Below are 19,067 nucleotides of genomic sequence, written 5' to 3'. Positions count from 1 at the left end.
CCCAACCCTATTTTGCAGAGTATCACTGTAGGCTTCTTCCAAAGTTGAAGACAAAGGACTTTTCTTTGAAAAATAAGCAGTTCGATATTGTTGGACTCATCTGACAGGTGAAGGACAAGGTGGAGAACTCGTGGATTGACGAGGAGGTTTGGAGGATGGAGCTGTACGTATCTGTGGGCATCATGGCCCTCGGGCTGCTCTCTCTGCTGGCTGTCACCTCACTGCCATCAGTAGCCAACAACATCAACTGGAGAGAATTCAGCTTTGTACAGGTACGAGATGATAGATTAAAAAAAAAATGTTAGAAAAATGATATGGGATACTGTATCAAGATAGGCAAAAACAAAAAATCAGCAAAAACAAATCTGACCCTGCTTAATGATGTATTTCTTGAAGCTACAGTGTGTGTGTGTGTGTGTGATTTGGTGTCACGTAGTGGTGATGTTGCAAATTGCATTATGCTGTTGCCGGTCTGATTTTTTTTTTTTTTTCTTCTTCTTACTTCCATCAACACAGCAAAATGTGAAAAGTGGAGTATGTATGTCCCTTTTGGGTTACTGTAACTATTACTGTACTGTAAATTGATGCATATTCACGTGCATGTCACACACTGTACATGCTCAGCTGGGGTTGCAGTCCCCCAAATACACTGTTTGTGCTCCTGCAAGCTGCCTTATATTTTTATCATTATCAGGAGTGCTGTGACTCAGTAAACACTCATCTCACCTGCTCCACTTCCCCATCATCGTGTCTGTTTTTCCAGACTTGAAGTCTGAGCTGCTGGAACTGCCATCCCCCATTCTTATTCTTTCCTTGAAATGAATTCAGTGGCCATGAGATTAGTCACGTGTTTGTCCCGATCTGTGTGCTTGTTTATACCCATATGTTGAAGCATCATGCTTCTCTTCCTTGTCAAATATGTGCTGTGCATGCTGCATGGCATAAATTCCACTTAGACCCATTTGAAGTACCTGAAGCTAACTGTAGCGCTTAGGCTAGGTCCAAACGTTTTGCAACGTTTACAATCACTGTGTGTGTCTCAGGAAAGGGGTTGGGTGTGGGTGGGAAGGTGGAATGGAATCACTGATTACATTTCAGGAACAAGTTTGAAAATGAGAACTTTTTTTATTAACAGTTGTGGAAACTACAGCGTTGTTTTTGCTAGTTAATGATGTTCGCTTTATGCTGTCAGAGCTACCCAGCTTCACCCCAGTGAAGAATAAATAAGCCAGTATGTGGACATCTCGCTGGCTAATTTTGCAGAACCTCAGGATAAACAAAGTTCTTAGTTTTCATCACAGCAGAGTACATGGACTTAATGGATTTCCTCCTCTCGAGCAACCAACCTGTAACATGGGACTAAACCTGTGGGCCATGGCTGATCACGGGTTCAGTCCCACAACCTTGAACCTTTGATCATGTGGCTTTTTGATGAACATTGCAAAACATCATCAAGAACTGTAATGTTAAACTTAAAGGGCAGCCTGGTGGTAGAGGGTGCTAACCCTGTTTTTTTTTTTTGTTTTTTTTCCCTCTGCCTTTTACCACCATGTACTTTGATCCCCCCGAACCTGTAGTTGCCAAGTTTTAAGTGTTTTCATAGAAACAATTTAAGTATACTGTTGGAATCAGGGCATCAACATGGTGGTTTTAGATTATTAATAAACTATAGCACTCACAGAGTGGGTACCCCTGCCAGGGAAAACATAACTCTGGAACTACAGGGTGCAGAAAAAAAAACTTTAAATCACACCGTTGGAATCAGTACATCAACATGGTTATTCTTTGTCTATACCCACTTACTGTGGGGGGGGGGGGGGGGGGGGGGCTGTTGCCTATCCCAGTAGTCATAAGGTGTGAGGCCAGGTACACCCTGGACAGGATGCCTGTGTATCGCAGGGCCACGTGTGTGTGTGTGTGTGTGTGTGTGTGTGTGTGTGTGTGTGTGTGTGTGTGTGTGTGTGTGTGTGTGTGTGTGTGTGATATATATAAACGCAACACTTTTGGTTTTGCTCCCATTTTGTATGAGATGAACTCAAAGATCTAAAACTTTTTCCACATACACAATATCACCATTTCCCTCAAATATTGTTCACAAACCAGTCGAAATCTGTGATAGTGAGCACTTCTCCTTTGCTGAGATAATCCATCCCACCTCACAGGTGTGCCATACCAAGATGCTGATTAGACACCATGATTAGTGCACAGGTGTGCCTTAGACTGCCCACAATAAAAGGCCACTTTTTGTTGAGTGTGTGTGTGTGTGTATATATATATATATATATATACACAAGATACTGATAAACTTTTTTTTGTGCAAATATTTGCTCATTTTGCATGTTAGACAACTAATCATTCTTTGGTCCTGGTACAAACCTGCTTAAATGGGCTCACAGATGCTGAACTTGGCTTGGCTATTGAAAATTGGTATCAAGTGAGGAGTTTTTTTGATACTTGATGGATGGATGGATGGATGGATACGAAAATTTGTTTATTCATTGTAAACTAAGCCAGGCTTTTATGTAAGACAGATTATTCATTCATTCATCTTCTTACTGCTTAGTCCAATTAATTTAATTTAATTAGCTTATAATGCACCAAATCACAGCAAAAGCCGTCTCCAGGCGCCTTACATAAAACAAGTCAACATAAAATTGAATAAATAATTAGAAATGAATAAAAAAAAATTCAAATACATAAATAAAAACAGAAGTAAAAGAATAAAACAAAAATAAAAACTATCCATAAGAAAGAGAATAAAAATAGGTTTTGAGTGTTGACTTAAAAATGTCCACGGACTCAGACTGCCTCACGGTCGCAGGAAGACAATTAAGGGTTGCAGGGGGCTGGAGCCTATCCCAGCAGTCATAGAGTGCGAGGCGGGGTACACCCAGGACAGGACGCCAGTCTGTCGCAGGGCCACAAATAGACACACAAACACAGACACACCCACACACACACCTACGGACAATTTTAAAGATTCCAATCCACCTAACCCGCATGTCTTTGGATGTGGGAGGAAAACGGAGCACCCGGAGGAAACCCACGCAAACACGGGGAGAACATGCAAACTCCACACAGAAAGGCCACGGGAATTGAACCCACGACCTTCGTGCTGTGAGGCAACAGTGCTAACCACTAAGCCACGTGCTGCCAAAAGACAGATTATGAAAATCATTATTTGCTGTTTGAACTTAAACTGTTCAAATAGTTCACAGGTACTTTGTGTATGTGTGCAGGATTTTGTGTATGTGTGCAGGATGCTTTTGAATTTTTTGAAGGGAAGGTTGTTTGTTGCTGGTTGTTTACTGTGATGTCCTCCTGTCCCGTTGTATGGTTTCTGTTCATTTTCAGTCAGTAAAAATACTTGTGTAAAAGTGAATAGCGGTTCATTTAAATAGTTCGCAAGCACGGGGATAAGAAGTTGTCATAATTAACGTCCACTGGTCCCAGCTGCTCTGTTGCCTAGAAGAGAAGAGACTATTTATAACTCCTGGCCCTGACCCAGATCACCTCTAGGATGTTTTATGTAATTAGAGGGCCCTGTAGTTATATGACATCCACATGCACAGAATGCACCAGTGTGGTTCATTCAGGTCACGAGTCAGGCCAGTGTGCCTCCTCGGGGTCTTCAGTAGCCTGTAACACTGAGAGCTAATGAGCACTGAGCTGGACTGGCCGAAGTGCCATCATCTCAAGAAGAGTCACTTAAATGGAAAATTAAATTCCTGCAAAAAAAAAAACAAAAAAAAAACAAACATTTTTAGAGTTTGCATGACTATTACTTTTGGTTATATTAATATTTTGTTGAACACGTTCACTGTTTAGCTGTAGATGTGAGGGTATGCAGGTCACAAAGAAGCTATGAAAGTCCATAGCACTTCTCAAGCTGTATCAGATTGGATGGGGAGCATTGGTGCACAGCCATTTTCAGATCTCTCCAAAGATGTTCAGTCAAATTCAGGTTTGGGCTTTGGCTGGGCCACTCAAGGACATTCACAGAGTTGTTCTGAAGCCATCATTCAGTTTAGACAGGTGGCCAGCTCTAGGAAGAGTCCGGCTGGATCCAAATTTCTTGATGATGGAGGCCACTGTGCTCATTGGGACCTTCAAAGCAGCAAAAATGTTTCTGTACCCTTCCCCAGATTTGTGCCACAAGACAATTCTGTCAGAGGTCTACAGACAATTCCTTTGACTTCATGCTTGGTTTGTACTCTGACATGCACTGTTAGCTGTGGGACTTTATATGTAGACAGGTGTCTTTTCAAATCATGTCCAATCAACTGAATTTACTCCAGGTGAACTCCAATTAAGCTGTAGAAACATCTCAAGGATGATCAGTGGAAACATGATGCACCTGAGCTCAATTTTGAGCCTCATAGTAAAGGCTGTGAATACTTACAGTAGTGTTCAGAATAATAGTAGTGCTATGTGACTAAAAGGATTAATCCAGGTTTTGAGTATATTTCTTATTGTTACATGGGAAACAAGGTACCAGTAGATTCAGTAGATTCTCACAAATCCAACAAGACCAAGCATTCATGATATGCACACTCTTAAGGCTATGAAATTGGGCTATTAGTAAAAAAAAAAAAAAAAGTAGAAAAGGGGGTGTTCACAATAATAGTAGCATCTGCTGTTGACGCTACAAACTCAAACTATTATGATTTTGCTCATTTACTAGTGTGCTTGGGGTCATTGTCTTGTTGAAACACCCATTTGAAGGGCATGTCCTCTTCAGCATTAGGCAACATGACCTCTTCAAGTATTTTGACATATCCAAACTGATCCATGATACCTGGTATGTGATATATAGGCCCAACGCTATAGTAGGAGAAACATGCCCATATCATGATTCTTGCACCACCATGCTTCACTGTGAACTGTGGCTTGAATTCAGAGTTTGGGGGTCGTCTCACAAACTGTCTGCGGCCCTTGGACCCAAAAAGAACAATTTTACTCTCATCAGTCCACAAAATATTCCTCCATTTCTCTTTAGGCCAGTTGATGTTCTTTGGCAGATTGTAACCTCTTCTGCATGTCTTTTATTTAACAGAGGGACTTTGCGGGGGATTCTTGCAAATAAATTAGCTTCACACAGGCGTCTTCTAACTGTCACAGCACTTACAGGTAACTCCAGATTGTCTTTGATCAATGGGTGAGCCTTTGCCATTCTGGTTATTCTTCTATCCATTTTGATGGTTGTTTTCCGTTTTCTTCCACGCGTCTGTTTTTTTTTTTTTTGGTCCATTTTAAAGCATTGGAGATCATTGTAGATGAACAGCCTATAATTTTTTTGCACCTGCGTATTTTTCCCCTCTCCAATCAACTTTTTAATCAAACTACGCTGTTCTTCTGAACAATGTCTTGAACGTCCCATTTTCCTTAGGCTTTCAAAGAGAAAAGCATGTTCAACAGGTGCTGGCTTCATCCTTAAATAGGGGACACCTGATTCACACCAGTTTGTTCCACAAAATTGACGAACTCACTGACTGAATGCCACACTATTATTACTGTGAACAACCCCTTTTCTACTTTTTTTTTTTTTTAACTAATAGCCCAATTTCATAGCCTTAAGAGTGTGCATATCATGAATGCTTGGTCTTGTTGGATTTGTGAGAATCTACTGAATCTACTGGTACCTTGTTTCCCATGTAACAATAAGAAATATACTCAAAACCTGGATTAATCTTTTTAGTCACATAGCACTACTATTATTCTGAACACTACTGTATGTATATGTGATTGCATAGTTTTTTTCTTTTTAATATATTTGCAAATGTCTCAAGCTTTTTTTTTTGTTTGTTTTTTTTTTCTTTTCACATTGTCATTATGGGATATTATGTGTAGAATTTTGAGGGGGAAAAAATTAATTTCATCCATTTTGGAATGAAGCTGTAACATGACAAAATGTGGACAAAGTGAAGTGCTGTGAATACTTACTGGATGCACAGTAATTCAACTTTTTTCATATTTTCTATTGTAAGAGCCACAACGTGAGCCATTTAAAGTTAAATATGATGGGAATTTGGTATTTTATTATTTTGTTATTTTATGTTTGATGTTATGCATCACTCAGATGGTTAAAAGGTTCAAAGCACGTTAGTCGTGGATGGACTTGGAAATGCTTCCATCTTCAAAATATACATACACTGATGAAAATAATTATTTGAACACCCTGCGATTTTACAAGTTCTCCCACTTAGAAATCATGGAGGGGTCTGAAATTTTCATCTTAGGTACATGTCCACTGTGAGACATAATCTAAAAAAAATCCGGAAATCACAATGTATGTGTTTTTTTTTTTATGGTTTTTTTTATATATAATTTATTTGTATGTTACTGCTGCAAATAAGTATTTGAACACCTGTGAAAATCAATGTTAATATTTGGTACAGTAGCCTTTGTTTGCAATTAAAGAGGTTTCCTGTAGTTTTTCACCAGGTTTTCACACACTGCAGCAGGGGTCCACTCCCCCATACAGATCTTCTCCAGATCTTTCAGGTTTGGAGTTTCAGCTCCCTCCAAAGATTTTCTATTGAGTTCAGGTCTGGAGACTGGCTAGGCCACTCCAGGACCTTGAAATGCTTTTTATGGAGCTCCTCCTTAGTTGCCCTGGCTGTGTGTTTGGGGTCATTGTCATGCTAGAAGACCCAGCCATGACCCATCTTCACTGCTCTTACTGAGGGAAGGAGGTTGTTTGCCAAAATCTCACAATACATGACCCCATCCATCCTCCCTTCAATATGGTGCAGTCGTCCTGTCCCCTTTGCAGAAGAGTACCCCCAGAGTATGATGTTTCCACCCCCATGCTTCACGGTTGGGATGGTTTTCTTGGGGTTCTCATCCTCTAAACATGGTAAGTGGAATTGATTCCAAAAAGCTCTATTCTGGTCTCATCTGACCACATGACCTTCTCCCATGCCTCATCTGGATCATCCAGATGGTCACTGGTGAACTTCAAACGGGCGTGGACATGTGCTGCCTTGAGCAGGGGGACCTTGCTGCCCTGCAGGATTTTAAACCATGACAGCATCATGTGTTACTCATGTAATCTTTGTGACTGTGGTCCCAGCTCTCTTCGGGTCATTGACCAGGTCCTCCTGTGTAGTTCTGAGCTTTCTCAGAGTCATCCTTACCCCATAAAGTGAGATCTTGCATGGAATCCCAGACCGAGGGAGATTGACAGTCATCTTGTGTTTCTTCCACTTTCTAATAAATAATCAGAACAGTTGTTGTTTTCTACCAAGCTGCTTGTCTGTTGTCCGGTAGTTCATCCCAGCCTTGTGCAGGTCTGCAGTTTTGTCCCTGGTGTCCTTAGACAGCTCTTAGGTCTTGGCTATGGTGGACAGGTTGGAGTGTGATTGATTGTGTGTGTGAACAGGTGTCTTTTATACAGGTAACAAGTTCAAACAGGTGCAGTTAATACAGTTAAAGAGTGCAGAATAAGAGGGCTTCTTAAAGAAAAATTAACAGGTCTGTGTGAGCCAGAATTCTTGCTGGTTGGTAGTATGTTACTGCTGCAAATAATTATTTGAACACCTAATAAATAAAAAATCAGACATTGTAATTTCCGGATTTTTTTTTTTTTTTTTTTTTTTTTTATAAGATTGTCTCTCACAGTGGACATGCACTGATGAAAATTTCAGACCCCTCCATGATTTCTAAGTGGGAGAACTTGCAAAATCGTAGGGTGTTCAAATACTTACTTTCCTCACAGTATCTAGTGAGGCACAGAGCTGCATCATCGGGTGCAGGTGATTTTCTCTACCATGTGATTAGTGTAAATGTCAACATTTGTTTTTGAATTTAATCACATCTCTTGCCCTTCTCATTGGGTGGCTATGCCAAACAGCCTTCAATATTTTCTCTCTTTCGCTTTCTTTTCTTTTCTTCTTTCTTTTGCTGTGTACAGATTTAACATCATCATAAGCAGCGTCATTCAGCGAACATTCCATTCATGACATCTTACACCAACTCACATAAAACAACTTTTGTAATTAGCTCGGTGGTGTCATGCTGCTGCTTGTGGTAGGAAGGTGGAGTGAATGTATACAAATGTGGATTTGCAAATGTTTAGGTTAGTCTTTAGGAGGAAAAAATAAGTTCAGTGGGAGCTTTTCAATGCGTTCTTTTAAAAATTACAGTCAGTGACGAGGGCCACGCTGAACGATGAATGATTCCATGACATCATTGATCTTCCATCTATTTCTTGTTAATGGCCTTATCGGCAGTTATAAATGATGATACCAATTTATCTGCAAGTACCTCATAACGGCCAATAAATCAGCAAACCGATGTAATTGTTTGGGCTCTATTCTCAACACGGTGACCTCCATGTGGGAGGCCCACTCCCATGTAGATATAAAGGGCTCATTCTAAGCTTATTAAAACAGTCATTGTTGCAGGTAATACAGGAAAACTTGCATATAATGGATTCAGGTGGACCAGTGAATTTTGTCCATTACAATTGAAATCTGTTATCTGTCTAAAATGGACAAAATCTGCTGTAGTCAAGGATTCAAGGACTCAAAAGTTTGTCATATGCACATAGGAACATGTTCCCTGCACAATGAAACGTGTTTACTGCATTTTTACCCATCCTAATTGCCAGTTAGGAGCAGAGGTCGCCTTTTTTGGCGCCTGGGGACCCAGCTCCAGATGTATAGCCCCTGCCCTAGGTCACGAGCAGGGCTGAGCAAACCTTGACCGGCCTCATGACACACTTAACAAACAACAACACACGTAAGCCGGTCCGGTACATGAACACATATAAAAGCACACACAAGGAAAGACTTGGGAAAAGAAAAACCTCCATTGCTGCTAGCGTTGAACTCCCGCAGCACCACTGGAGAGCAAAAAAAAAAAAAACCATAGCACAGAAAAACAGTCATTACAAAAACAAAAAACAATCACGACAGCCGAGACTTGGATGTGTCCAGACAGACTTTTTTTTTTTTTTTTTTTAAGTCCGCTGCGGAGTGGTACTTTAAAATCCTGAAGCCTGATTTATGCTTCTGTAACTGTGTAAGTAACTCCATGGCCATGCAATGACGTCGACATACGTGTGACCCTTTTAAAGTTCTCCATCGCATCTTTGTGCAATTTGTCGCAGGAACAGCAGCTTTTCTGGATTAATTTGTCCGTCAACGAGCTCCACTTCTTTATACAATCATCAACCTCCAAACCAACAATACGAGGTCTGTTAGAAAAGTATCCAACCTTATTATTTTTTTCAAAAACCATATGGATTTGAATCACGTGTGATTGCGTCAGACAAGCTTGAACCCTTGTGCGCATGCGTGAGTTTTTTCATGCCTGTCGGTTGCGTCATTCGCCTGTGAGCAGGCTTTGAGTGAGGTGTGGTCCACCCCTCTCGTCTATTTTTTATTGCGAATAAATGTCTGAAGGATTTGGAGCTTTTCTGCATCAATTTTTTTTCCAGAAACTGTGAGAGACCTCCAGGTGGACACCGTTCGACAAATTAATATGGCTTTCAGGGACGATTTTATGGGGATTAAACAGATTACAGGGTGTTACTGCCGCTTTAAGGACAGCCCACAACTGCTGAGAGCGCAGCGCGCTCCCAGCCCCCATCGACAGGCTCAGACCCCGCTGGAACAACCAGATCATTTCCAGCGTGAAGGCTTTGTTGATCCGGGACTTTCGTCTGACTTTCACAAAAAAGGCAGAAGATGTGGACATCAGCACTTTTTCCGGCACATTCCATCGTTACAGGAGTTTTTTTCATGGAAAAGAAAAGCGAGGGACGCGCCACGGCTCCGTTCATTATGCGGGACAAAACCACCTCGGTGTTGGTCTCACAAGACGGTTTTTCAGGTGGATTTCAGACGGATTCCGTTTGCTTTCCAGTCGGGTGAATATTCAGATTGTGATTGTGCATGAGCTGGACATGCGAGAACATGTCCCGTGAGGCTTCATCACGGCGTTGCTTTGCGCCGAGCGGCTGCACCGCGACGCGCGGTGGAGCAGCTTCTCTTTCCATGACAAAAACTCCTGTAACAGTGAAATGTGCCGTTCATTTTTAAACTGGACGCTGTCTTGATCCAGTATGTCATCTGACTAGCACAGGAATTGTGAAAAGACGTGGACATCAGCATTTTTCCGGCACATTAAGACAGACGTGCGGAGGAGTTCCGCGTGTCACAGTGCAGCCGCTCGGCGCAAAGCAACGCTGTGATGAAGCCTCACGGGACATGTTCTGGCATGTTCAGCTCATGCACAATCACAATCGGATATTCACACGACTGGAAAGCAACCGGAATCCGTCTGAAATCCACCTGAAAGCCGTCCTGAGAGACCAACACCGAGGTGGTTTTGTCCCGCGTAATGAACGGCTCCGTGGCGCATCCCTCCGCTTTTCTTTCCATGAAAAAAAACTCCTGTAACGGTGGAATGTGCCGGAAAAAAGTGCTGATGTCCACATCTTCTGCCTTTTTGTGAAAGTCAGACAAGGTCCCGGATCAACAAAGTCTTCACGTTGGAAATGATCTGGTTGTTCCAGCGGGGTGTCAGCCTGTCAATGGGGCTGGCAGCGCGCCGCGCTCTCAGCAGTTGTGGGCCGTCCTTAAAGCGGCAGTAACACCCCCGTAATCTGTTTAATCCCCATAAAATCGTCCCTGAAAGCCATATTCATTTTTCGAACGGTGTCCACCTGGAGGTCTCTCACAGTTTCTGGAAAAAAACTTGATGCAGCAAAGCTCCAAATCGTTCAGAGATTTATTTGCAATAAAAAAATAGACGAGAGGGCTGCACCACACCTCACTCAAAGCCTGCTCACAGGCGAATGATGCAACCGACAGGCGTGAAAAAAACTCACGCATGCGCACGAGGGTTCAAGCTTGTCTGACGCAATCACACGTGATTCAAATCCATATGGTTTTTGAAAAAAAATTAAAAGGTCTGATACTTTTCTAACAGACCTAGTACGTTACGTACAATTTTCCTCCATGAACTGTGGGTCATTTGAGCATCTTTTTCAGACTCTGTGTTGTAAAGTTGTTCATATTTGTGGACTTTTCTGCCAAACATATTTGATCCATGATTGAAATGTAATTGGGCAGCCACAGTGCAACAACTTTTAAAATATGATGGGAGAGGAAGGAGTGAAAATGTAAAAGTGACATATCACAGCCGCCTGTGATTTGTGACAAATCACAGTCTGTTGTTTAGCAGGTGTATGTCAGGCTCCGGGGAGGGTTCGCAGCCACGCAGAGGGCTGTGATCTAAACCGGTTTGGTTTGTCACACCCAGGGATATGTTTGTAACTTAACACCATATTACAGTGCAGGCAACAAACAGCATTTTGTAAATAATCACCGGACTTTAATTACACCCTGCTTTGTTTAAGTTTGAAAAAAATAATGGCCATCATCAGGTCTTTTAATCACGGAAATACAGTACCCACTTTCCTGGAATTGACAAGTGTCAGTGCTGATCATTTCGTATCTCTGTTCCTGGGCACGTCCAGACTGTTATGTCCTATATATGTGAAGGGCTTTAATGGAAATGCATTGCGATCGGACCGGACGTTTTGTCCGATGTGAGGAAAAAAAATCCATAATAGCGGTGTTTGTTACATGGAAAACCATACAAAAGCATTGGGACTTTGCACTTGTCCAGTGCATGCGAATGTTCAGTTTATATGATGACTGTTTAGGCGACTTTTGCTACATACACTAATGAACAGATGGTTATGAATACTGTATTCCATTTTTGCTTATAAACACCCTGAAAATCCGACACACTGCAGCTTTAAAAGAATGTCCCTTTTTTCTAAAGTGTATTAAAATGCAGATACATTTACACGAGGAGGCACTGTTGCAGACTGCAACCCTGCCAGTAATTTGGTCAATTAAATTAGATTATTTACTGAAGTGCGTCTTTTACCTTCTGAAACTGTATTTGAAAGGAAAAATGGGCCGTGTTGCGGAGCGAGCCACACTACCACTTTTGGTTTGAAATGCTAGTAATTTAGAGTATGTCAACCTGCTGTTATTTTTTTCTTGTTTGGTTATCGTAGGGATATGAAAATGAGCCAGATGTTGATGATTAAGGAACTTATGGCTGCTAGTGGATAATAGTCAATCCTCTTAAAAATCAATCCTGTGTTTAGTTACAGTGGTTCTGCAAAGGCTTTTGGAGAAATGTGACCATGCTGAAATTGGAACTTTTCTGAGATACCCCTTTTAGATCTTTTAGCTAAAATTGGTGAAAATCAATTAAATATTGTGCATTATCTTGCACAAAACACGTGAACGATGGACACAAGATCCCTCCTGTGGCTTTATGCCTGGCGGGGGATAAACATGATGTTTCAGTGGACAGAAATGTTGTCAGCCAGTGTTTGTCTCCCCTCCTACAGGCCACACTGGGTTACTGCGCCTTGTCCATGGCCACGTTCCACACACTGCTGTTCGGGTGGGACCGCGCCTTTAATTCTGCCCAGTACCACTTCCACCTGCCGCCCACTTTTGTCCTGGCCTTGCTCCTCCCATTGGTGGTTCTGATGGGCCGCCTGGTTCTTCTCTTACCCTGCATGTCCCGACGCCTCAGGCAGATCCGCCGTGGCTGGGAGAAAAGTCGCCACGTCCACTTCACCCTGCTAGCTGACGAGACACGAGAGGACGTCAGCAATGTGTGAGACGCGTGCTGATGGTGTGAACAGTACAGTTTGAACAAAAGTGTAGATGTCCTGTTGTTTCTTTTATTTTGCACTATTAATGTATGATGGCAGTTTTTCTGTGTAAAATATTTATTGTTACTTTTCACACTGTCAAGCCAGAGCTAAAGCAGCCATTAACGGATAGATTTATTTTTATAAGCTACTGTTACAATAATTACTGTCACATTTCCTACAAAGTCTACACACACGTCATGATGTACATTTGGTCAAAACAGTGATGTAACAGTTTATGTGGGTGTTATCTGCACGTTTCTCTGCTGCCATTATCTCAACCGACGGAAGAGGGTGGAGCTTGTGTGATCATCTGTCAATATGAAATAACTCTGAAATCACTTTTTTTTTCTCTTAAAAAAAAAAAATACAAAGGAAGAGCCAAGTTAAAAATTCTTATGCAAACTTCTCTCATGAGCTTTTCTTTGAAACTTATTTTTTTGAAAATTTTTGAGCGCTTCTATGATGTCACAAACACCAACAGATGCCAGCTTGAAGCCGCTCCCTCTGTCAGTTGGGTGTTATCATGTGTAGATTATGACTTCTGTGAAATGATTTGTGTAAAGGATGAGCTGCGGTCACACCAGAGACTGACTACAGGGAACTTGAATATGTATAAGTAACAGTTGAGCTCTGAAGGCCTTTGATTGAGCCATTAAAAAAAAATAATCCTATGATTTCTGGTTGTTAAAATGTGAGTGTTTTCTGTCTTAACGTGGTCTTTGGACAGTTGCAGATGGGTGATTCTTTAACTACGGGCACTATTGGCCTTGTAAATGTAATTTCCACCACACCATTGCCTTACAATATAAAGCCCTTGGGGCAAACTGTTGTTGTGATTGGCGCTATATACACTCAACAAAATATAAATGCAACACTTTTGGTTTTGCTCCCATTTTGTATGAGATTAACTCAAAGATCTAAAACTTTTTCCACATACACAATATCACCATTTCCCTCAAATATTGTTCACAAACCAGTCTAAATCTGTGATAGTGAGCACTTCTCCTTTGCTGAGATAATCCATCCCACCTCACAGGTCTGCCATAATCAAGATGCTGATTAGACACCATGATTAGTGCACAGGTGTGCCTTAGACTGCCCACAATAAAAGGCCACTCTGAAAGGTGCAGTTTTGTTTATTGGGGGGGGGGGGGGGGGGGATACCAGTCAGTATCTGGTGTGACCACCATTTGCCTCATGCAGTGCAACACATCTCCTTCGCATAGAGTTGATCAAGTTGTCAATTGTGGCCTGTGGAATGTTGGTCCACTCCTCTTCAATGGCTGTGCGAAGTTGCGACAATGACTGGAGTCAGGTCGAGACCCTGATGAGGACGACGAGCATGCAGATGAGCTTCCCTGAGACGGTTTCTGACAGTTTGGTGCGGAAATTCCTTTGGTTATGCAAACCGATGGTTTCAGCAGCTGTCCGAGTGGCTGGTCTCAGATGATCTTGGAGGTGAACATGCTGGATGTGGAGGTCCTGGGCTGGTGTGGTTACACGTGGTCTGTGGTTGTGAGGCTGGTTGGATGTACTAGCCAAATTCTCTGAAACGCCTTTGGAGACGGCTTATGGTAGAGAAATGAACATTCAATACATGAGCAACAGCTCTGTTTGACATTCCTGCTGTCAGCATGCCAATTGCACGCTCCCTCAAATCTTGCGACAGCTGTGGCATTGTGCTGTGTGATAAAACTGCACCTTTCAGAGTGGCCTTTTATTGTGGACAGTCTAAGGCACACCTGTGCACTAATCATGGTGTCTAATCAGCATCTTGATATGGCACACCTGTGAGGTGGAATGGATTATCTCAGCAAAGGAGAAGTGCTCACTATCACAGATTTAGACTGGTTTGTGAACAATATTTGAGGGAAATGGTGATATTGTGTATGTGGAGAAAGTGTTAGGTCTTTCAGTTCATCTCATACAAAATGGGAGCAAAACCAAAAGTGTTGCATTTATATTTTTGTTGAGTATACATGTGCTCTGATGTTACTGTTTATCTCCACTACCCACACAACCTTTCATACAAACTTTTTAAAGGGACATTATTGTTGTGGTGGAAATTACGGCAATAGTGTGGGACAACTACAATTTCGTTTTAAAAAATCACAACGGTTGTATGACATTGAATACCCCAATTATGTTTTGATTATTTTACTGATATTTTATTCAGAGAGATTTTAAAACATTAGAAAAAATGTTTGTTTGCTATTCATTTTTATCATTGAAGATCATAAGTCTGGGCGTGGGACAAGCACAAAACGGCAATATTTGCATATAATGATGCTGAAAAAAGGTGAAAAAGTCATCATAGGCTACTAGGACAAATTTCTTAACACTTTCATTGTAAAGATAACTATAAAAGTGTGAAATTTCCCCTTTTTTCTTTTTTTTCATAAAATATGATCAAGGGACATAAAAGTGCCCGTAGTCTAAGAATCACCCAGATATTTTTTCCACTGCTGACATTTCATGGATGTAACAACTAATCCATTAATTAATTGAGAAACTAAGTCTGTTAATCAAATATACAAATAATTGTTAGTTGCAGCAAAGAACATTTAGTGACTGATGACCAGTGTGTTTTGGTTAAAAAAACAAAACAAAAAAAGTGTAAGAATTTTGTGTAATGTGGAACTAGTCAGGACTGCATTTTTAACTGGACAATTTTTTTTATTATTTTTTTGGGGGGGGGGGTGTCTTATAACATAATTTACAAAGAGAACTTGTGTCTAGAAAATGTAAACTAAATGAAAAAGCCTAAAGGTGTTACTGTAGAGCGTTTGTTGCTCCCGTGTGACCATGAGCACATTTGCTGTCATTTCAACAAATTCATGTTTTATTTGAGTTTGTATTTTCTCAGTTTGTGTTCTTGCCAAAGATTTTAGTCATTTGATACAGTTCTGAATATGAATTAAGCCTTTTGAAGTGAAGTTGTTTCTCACTATGCAGATAAAGGGACAATTTGAACAATTTATTTAGAATAAGGGTTTTTTTTTTTGTTTTGTTTTTTTTTTCCTTTCTTCCCCTCCTCCTTCTCTTTCCGTTTTCTCAACTGGCCTCTCATTATGTTTATTCTATGGACTTGAGACTCCACCCTCATTCTGGAACGTCAGTTACAGTCATTGACTTTGGCAATGCTGCCATCTCGTGGTGGATGTTAAGTTTACCCCTTTTTCTTGTGCTGGACAGCGTGTCTCAGACTGATTATGTGTGTGTGTGTTGTGTGTATATATATACTTCTCCATGGTGGTTCCTCAGTTTTGAGAAACAGAGTGGTTGAGGAAGGCCAAGGATATGCCTACAGTCCACCTGGCTGCATCACACAGGTGGTTGACCAGCTGTCTGGTCCTGACTTCCAGGACCAGGCACAGTTCCATAGTGGTGGACGCAGGGTCACACTCCACCCACATACTCCCAGGCATGAGCTTGGAAACTCATTTACAACTGAATGAGATTTTCTTCACCAAGGAAAGATTTCTGCCATCAGCCACTTTAGTTGTTTTACATAGTTTTCAGGATTTTTGGTCTTAACTTGCAGGTTTTTTTAAGAATGTACAAAAATGTTGATATGGCCACTCCTAAAGTTTCTGGTATGTATCTAATAATTGTATTTTTATTTGTATTGCTTTTACAGCCCTCCTTGCCTCCTTCACTTGGATCAGCACCTTTTTGGACCTTATTCTGACCGTTAACAGTGAACTGCTAAAAAAGAAAAGAAAATCCAAACTCAGTATTTGAAATCAGCTTTGGACACTTAATTTCCTTAAATTGGCCTTGAATAATGCAAGCACCACCTGGCCATAAAACGGCTTCTCACTTAATTTTCCAATGTATTATGTACAGGGGTGCCGAAAAGAGAATGAGAAGAATTCTAGGGCCCATGATTGACAGGGGCCCAGAGAAGCCCCTAATACAACTATAATCCTGACAAAATAATATGGGCGTGGCTCAGTAAGATTTCTTTTCATGGGGCCCAAAATCCCTGCTGGCGCCCCTGAAAATGCAAAGCATATAACTAGTTTTGTAGTACTCAAGTCTGGCCTTGGTCTCAGACTTTTTCACTCCTCCTCGTCTCAGAATTGACAGCAGTTCTACTCATCTTGACTTGCTCTTGGACTACATAATTCAAATTTGCAATGACAAAATTAAATGAATTCACATTGTGTTGACTGAGGAAATACAGAAGACTCCATAGTGCAATGCTCTCTTGAATCCGCTGTCTTTACATTTAGTTTCATCAATCACAAAAGATGCACAGTGCAGAATGTAAGTTCTGTCATGTATTAATCACAGACACGTGTGTGTGGGGCAGATGAGCACTGCACAGTATGTCCCTTTCTGGCTACTCTTAACATGGGGACCTCATTTCTATACAGATACAAAGGCCTCGTACTAAGTTTATGAAAATTCATTGTTGGTAATTTACACTAATGGATAGATGGTTATGAAGGCTATATTTTATATCTGTTGATAAACACCCCTAAATCCTACACTCAAAAAATAATTCCTCAGTGAACATAATAAAATTATCTAAAGTATTTCCACCCAAGTAAAATGCATGAATGTAGCCAGAAACAATGTTGCTGAGTGACCTAAATGTAAACTTGTTGGGTCAACATTATGAATTTGCGTTCCTATTACTTAATTACCATGGTGCAGGCCAACTAGATTTGTAAGGATAAATGTAACAACAACAACAAAAAAAGTCCCTTCGGCTGCTCGCTTTGCACTCAGGGATCACCATGGCAAATCCAAGGTGGATCTGCATGTTGAATTGGCACAGGTTTTACGCCGGATGCCCTTCCTGACACAACTCTACATTACGTGGAGAAATGTGGCAGGGGTGGGGTTTGAATCTCGAACCTTCTGCACTGAAACCAAGTGCACTAGCCACCCCCCACCCCTCGCCTCGCCCTGCCCTTTCAGGGTAAATGTAACACACTGATGTAATTTTCTTGGGCCATTTAAACTTGTTTGATATGAATTACTTTTTTTTTTAGGGTAGTTACAACTACTTTTTAAAAAGTACAGTTGTAATTTTCTTGGGCCATTTAAACTTGTTTGATATGAATTACTTTTTTTTTTAGGGTAGTTACAACTACTTTTTAAAAAGTACAGTTGCATGTCAACTTAACTTTGCTTTGTCAACACAATTTTTGCAGATCTACCTTGGATTTGCTGTGGAGACCTCTGAGCGCAAACAAGCGAGCAGCCAGAGGGACTTTTTTTGGGGGGTTACATTTACACTTACAAATCTTGTTGACCTGAACCATGATCATTAAGTAACAGTAACACAATTTCATCATGTTGACCCAAAAAATTTACAGTAGTGTTCAGAATAATAGTAGTGCTATGTGACTAAAAAGATTAATCCAGGTTTTGAGTATATTTCTTATTGTTACATGGGAAACAAGGTACCAGTAGATTCAGTAGATTCTCACAAATCCAACAACACCAAGCATTCATGATATGCACACTCTTAAGGCTATGAAATTGGGCTATTAGTAAAAAAAAAGTAGAAAAGGGGGTGTTCACAATAATAGTAGTGTGGCATTCAGTCAGTGAGTTCGTCAATTTTGTGGAACAAACAGGTGTGAATCAGGTGTCCCCTATTTAAGGATGAAGCCAGCACCTGTTGAACATGCTTTTCTCTTTGAAAGCCTGAGGAAAATGGGACGTTCAAGACATTGTTAAGAAGAACAGCGTAGTTTGAATAAAAAGTTGATTGGAGAGGGGTAAACTTACACGCAGGTGCAAAAAATTATAGGCTGTTCATCTACAATGATCTCCAATGCTTTAAAATGGACAAAAAAAAACAAAAAAAAAACGCGTGGAATAAAACGGAAAACAACCATCAAAATGGATAGAAGAATAACCAGAATGGCAAAGGCTCACCCATTGATCAGCTCCAGGATGATCAAAGACAGTCTGGAGTTACCTTTAAGTGCTGTGACAGTTAGAAGACGCCTGTGTGAAGCTAATTTATTTGCAAGAATCCCCCGCAATGTCCCTCTGTTAAATAAAAGACGTGCAGAAGAGTTACAATTTGCCAAAGAACACATCAACTGGCCTAAAGAAAAATGGAGGAATATTTTGTGGATGAGAGTAAATTGTTCTTTTTGGGTCGAAGGGTCACAGACAGTTTGTGAGACGACCCCCAAACTCTGAATTCAAGCCACAGTTCACAGTGAAGACAGTGAAGCATGGTGGTGCAAGCATCATGATATGGGCATGTTTCTCCTACTATGGTGTTGGGCCTATATATCATACCAGGTATCATGGATCAGTTTGGATATGTCACAATACTTGAAGAGGTCATGTTGCCTTATACTGAAGAGGACATGCCCTTGAAATGGGTGTT

General features: G+C 41.0%; 1 protein-coding gene across 2 annotated transcripts in view; it reads left to right on the top strand.

Moving 5' to 3' along the window:
* Positions 1–13,369, top strand: part of LOC117515169 (metalloreductase STEAP3-like) — a 30,965-nt gene extending 17,596 nt beyond the window's left edge. For both annotated transcript variants that reach the window (XM_034175644.1, XM_034175651.1), the window contains exons 5-6: positions 108–272; positions 12,386–13,369. In XM_034175644.1, coding sequence (XP_034031535.1) covers positions 108–272; positions 12,386–12,664 — 444 coding nt within the window. In that variant the 3' untranslated portion in view covers positions 12,665–13,369. The remainder of the gene's footprint in view (positions 1–107; positions 273–12,385) is intronic.
* The last annotated feature ends 5,698 nt before the right edge of the window (positions 13,370–19,067 follow it).

The sequence above is a fragment of the Thalassophryne amazonica genome, chromosome 1 (genome assembly GCF_902500255.1).
Source record: "Thalassophryne amazonica chromosome 1, fThaAma1.1, whole genome shotgun sequence".
Classification (NCBI taxonomy): domain Eukaryota; kingdom Metazoa; phylum Chordata; class Actinopteri; order Batrachoidiformes; family Batrachoididae; genus Thalassophryne; species Thalassophryne amazonica.
The sequence above is the reverse complement of the archived record's forward strand: the minus strand, read 5'-3'. Positions and strand labels throughout refer to the sequence as shown.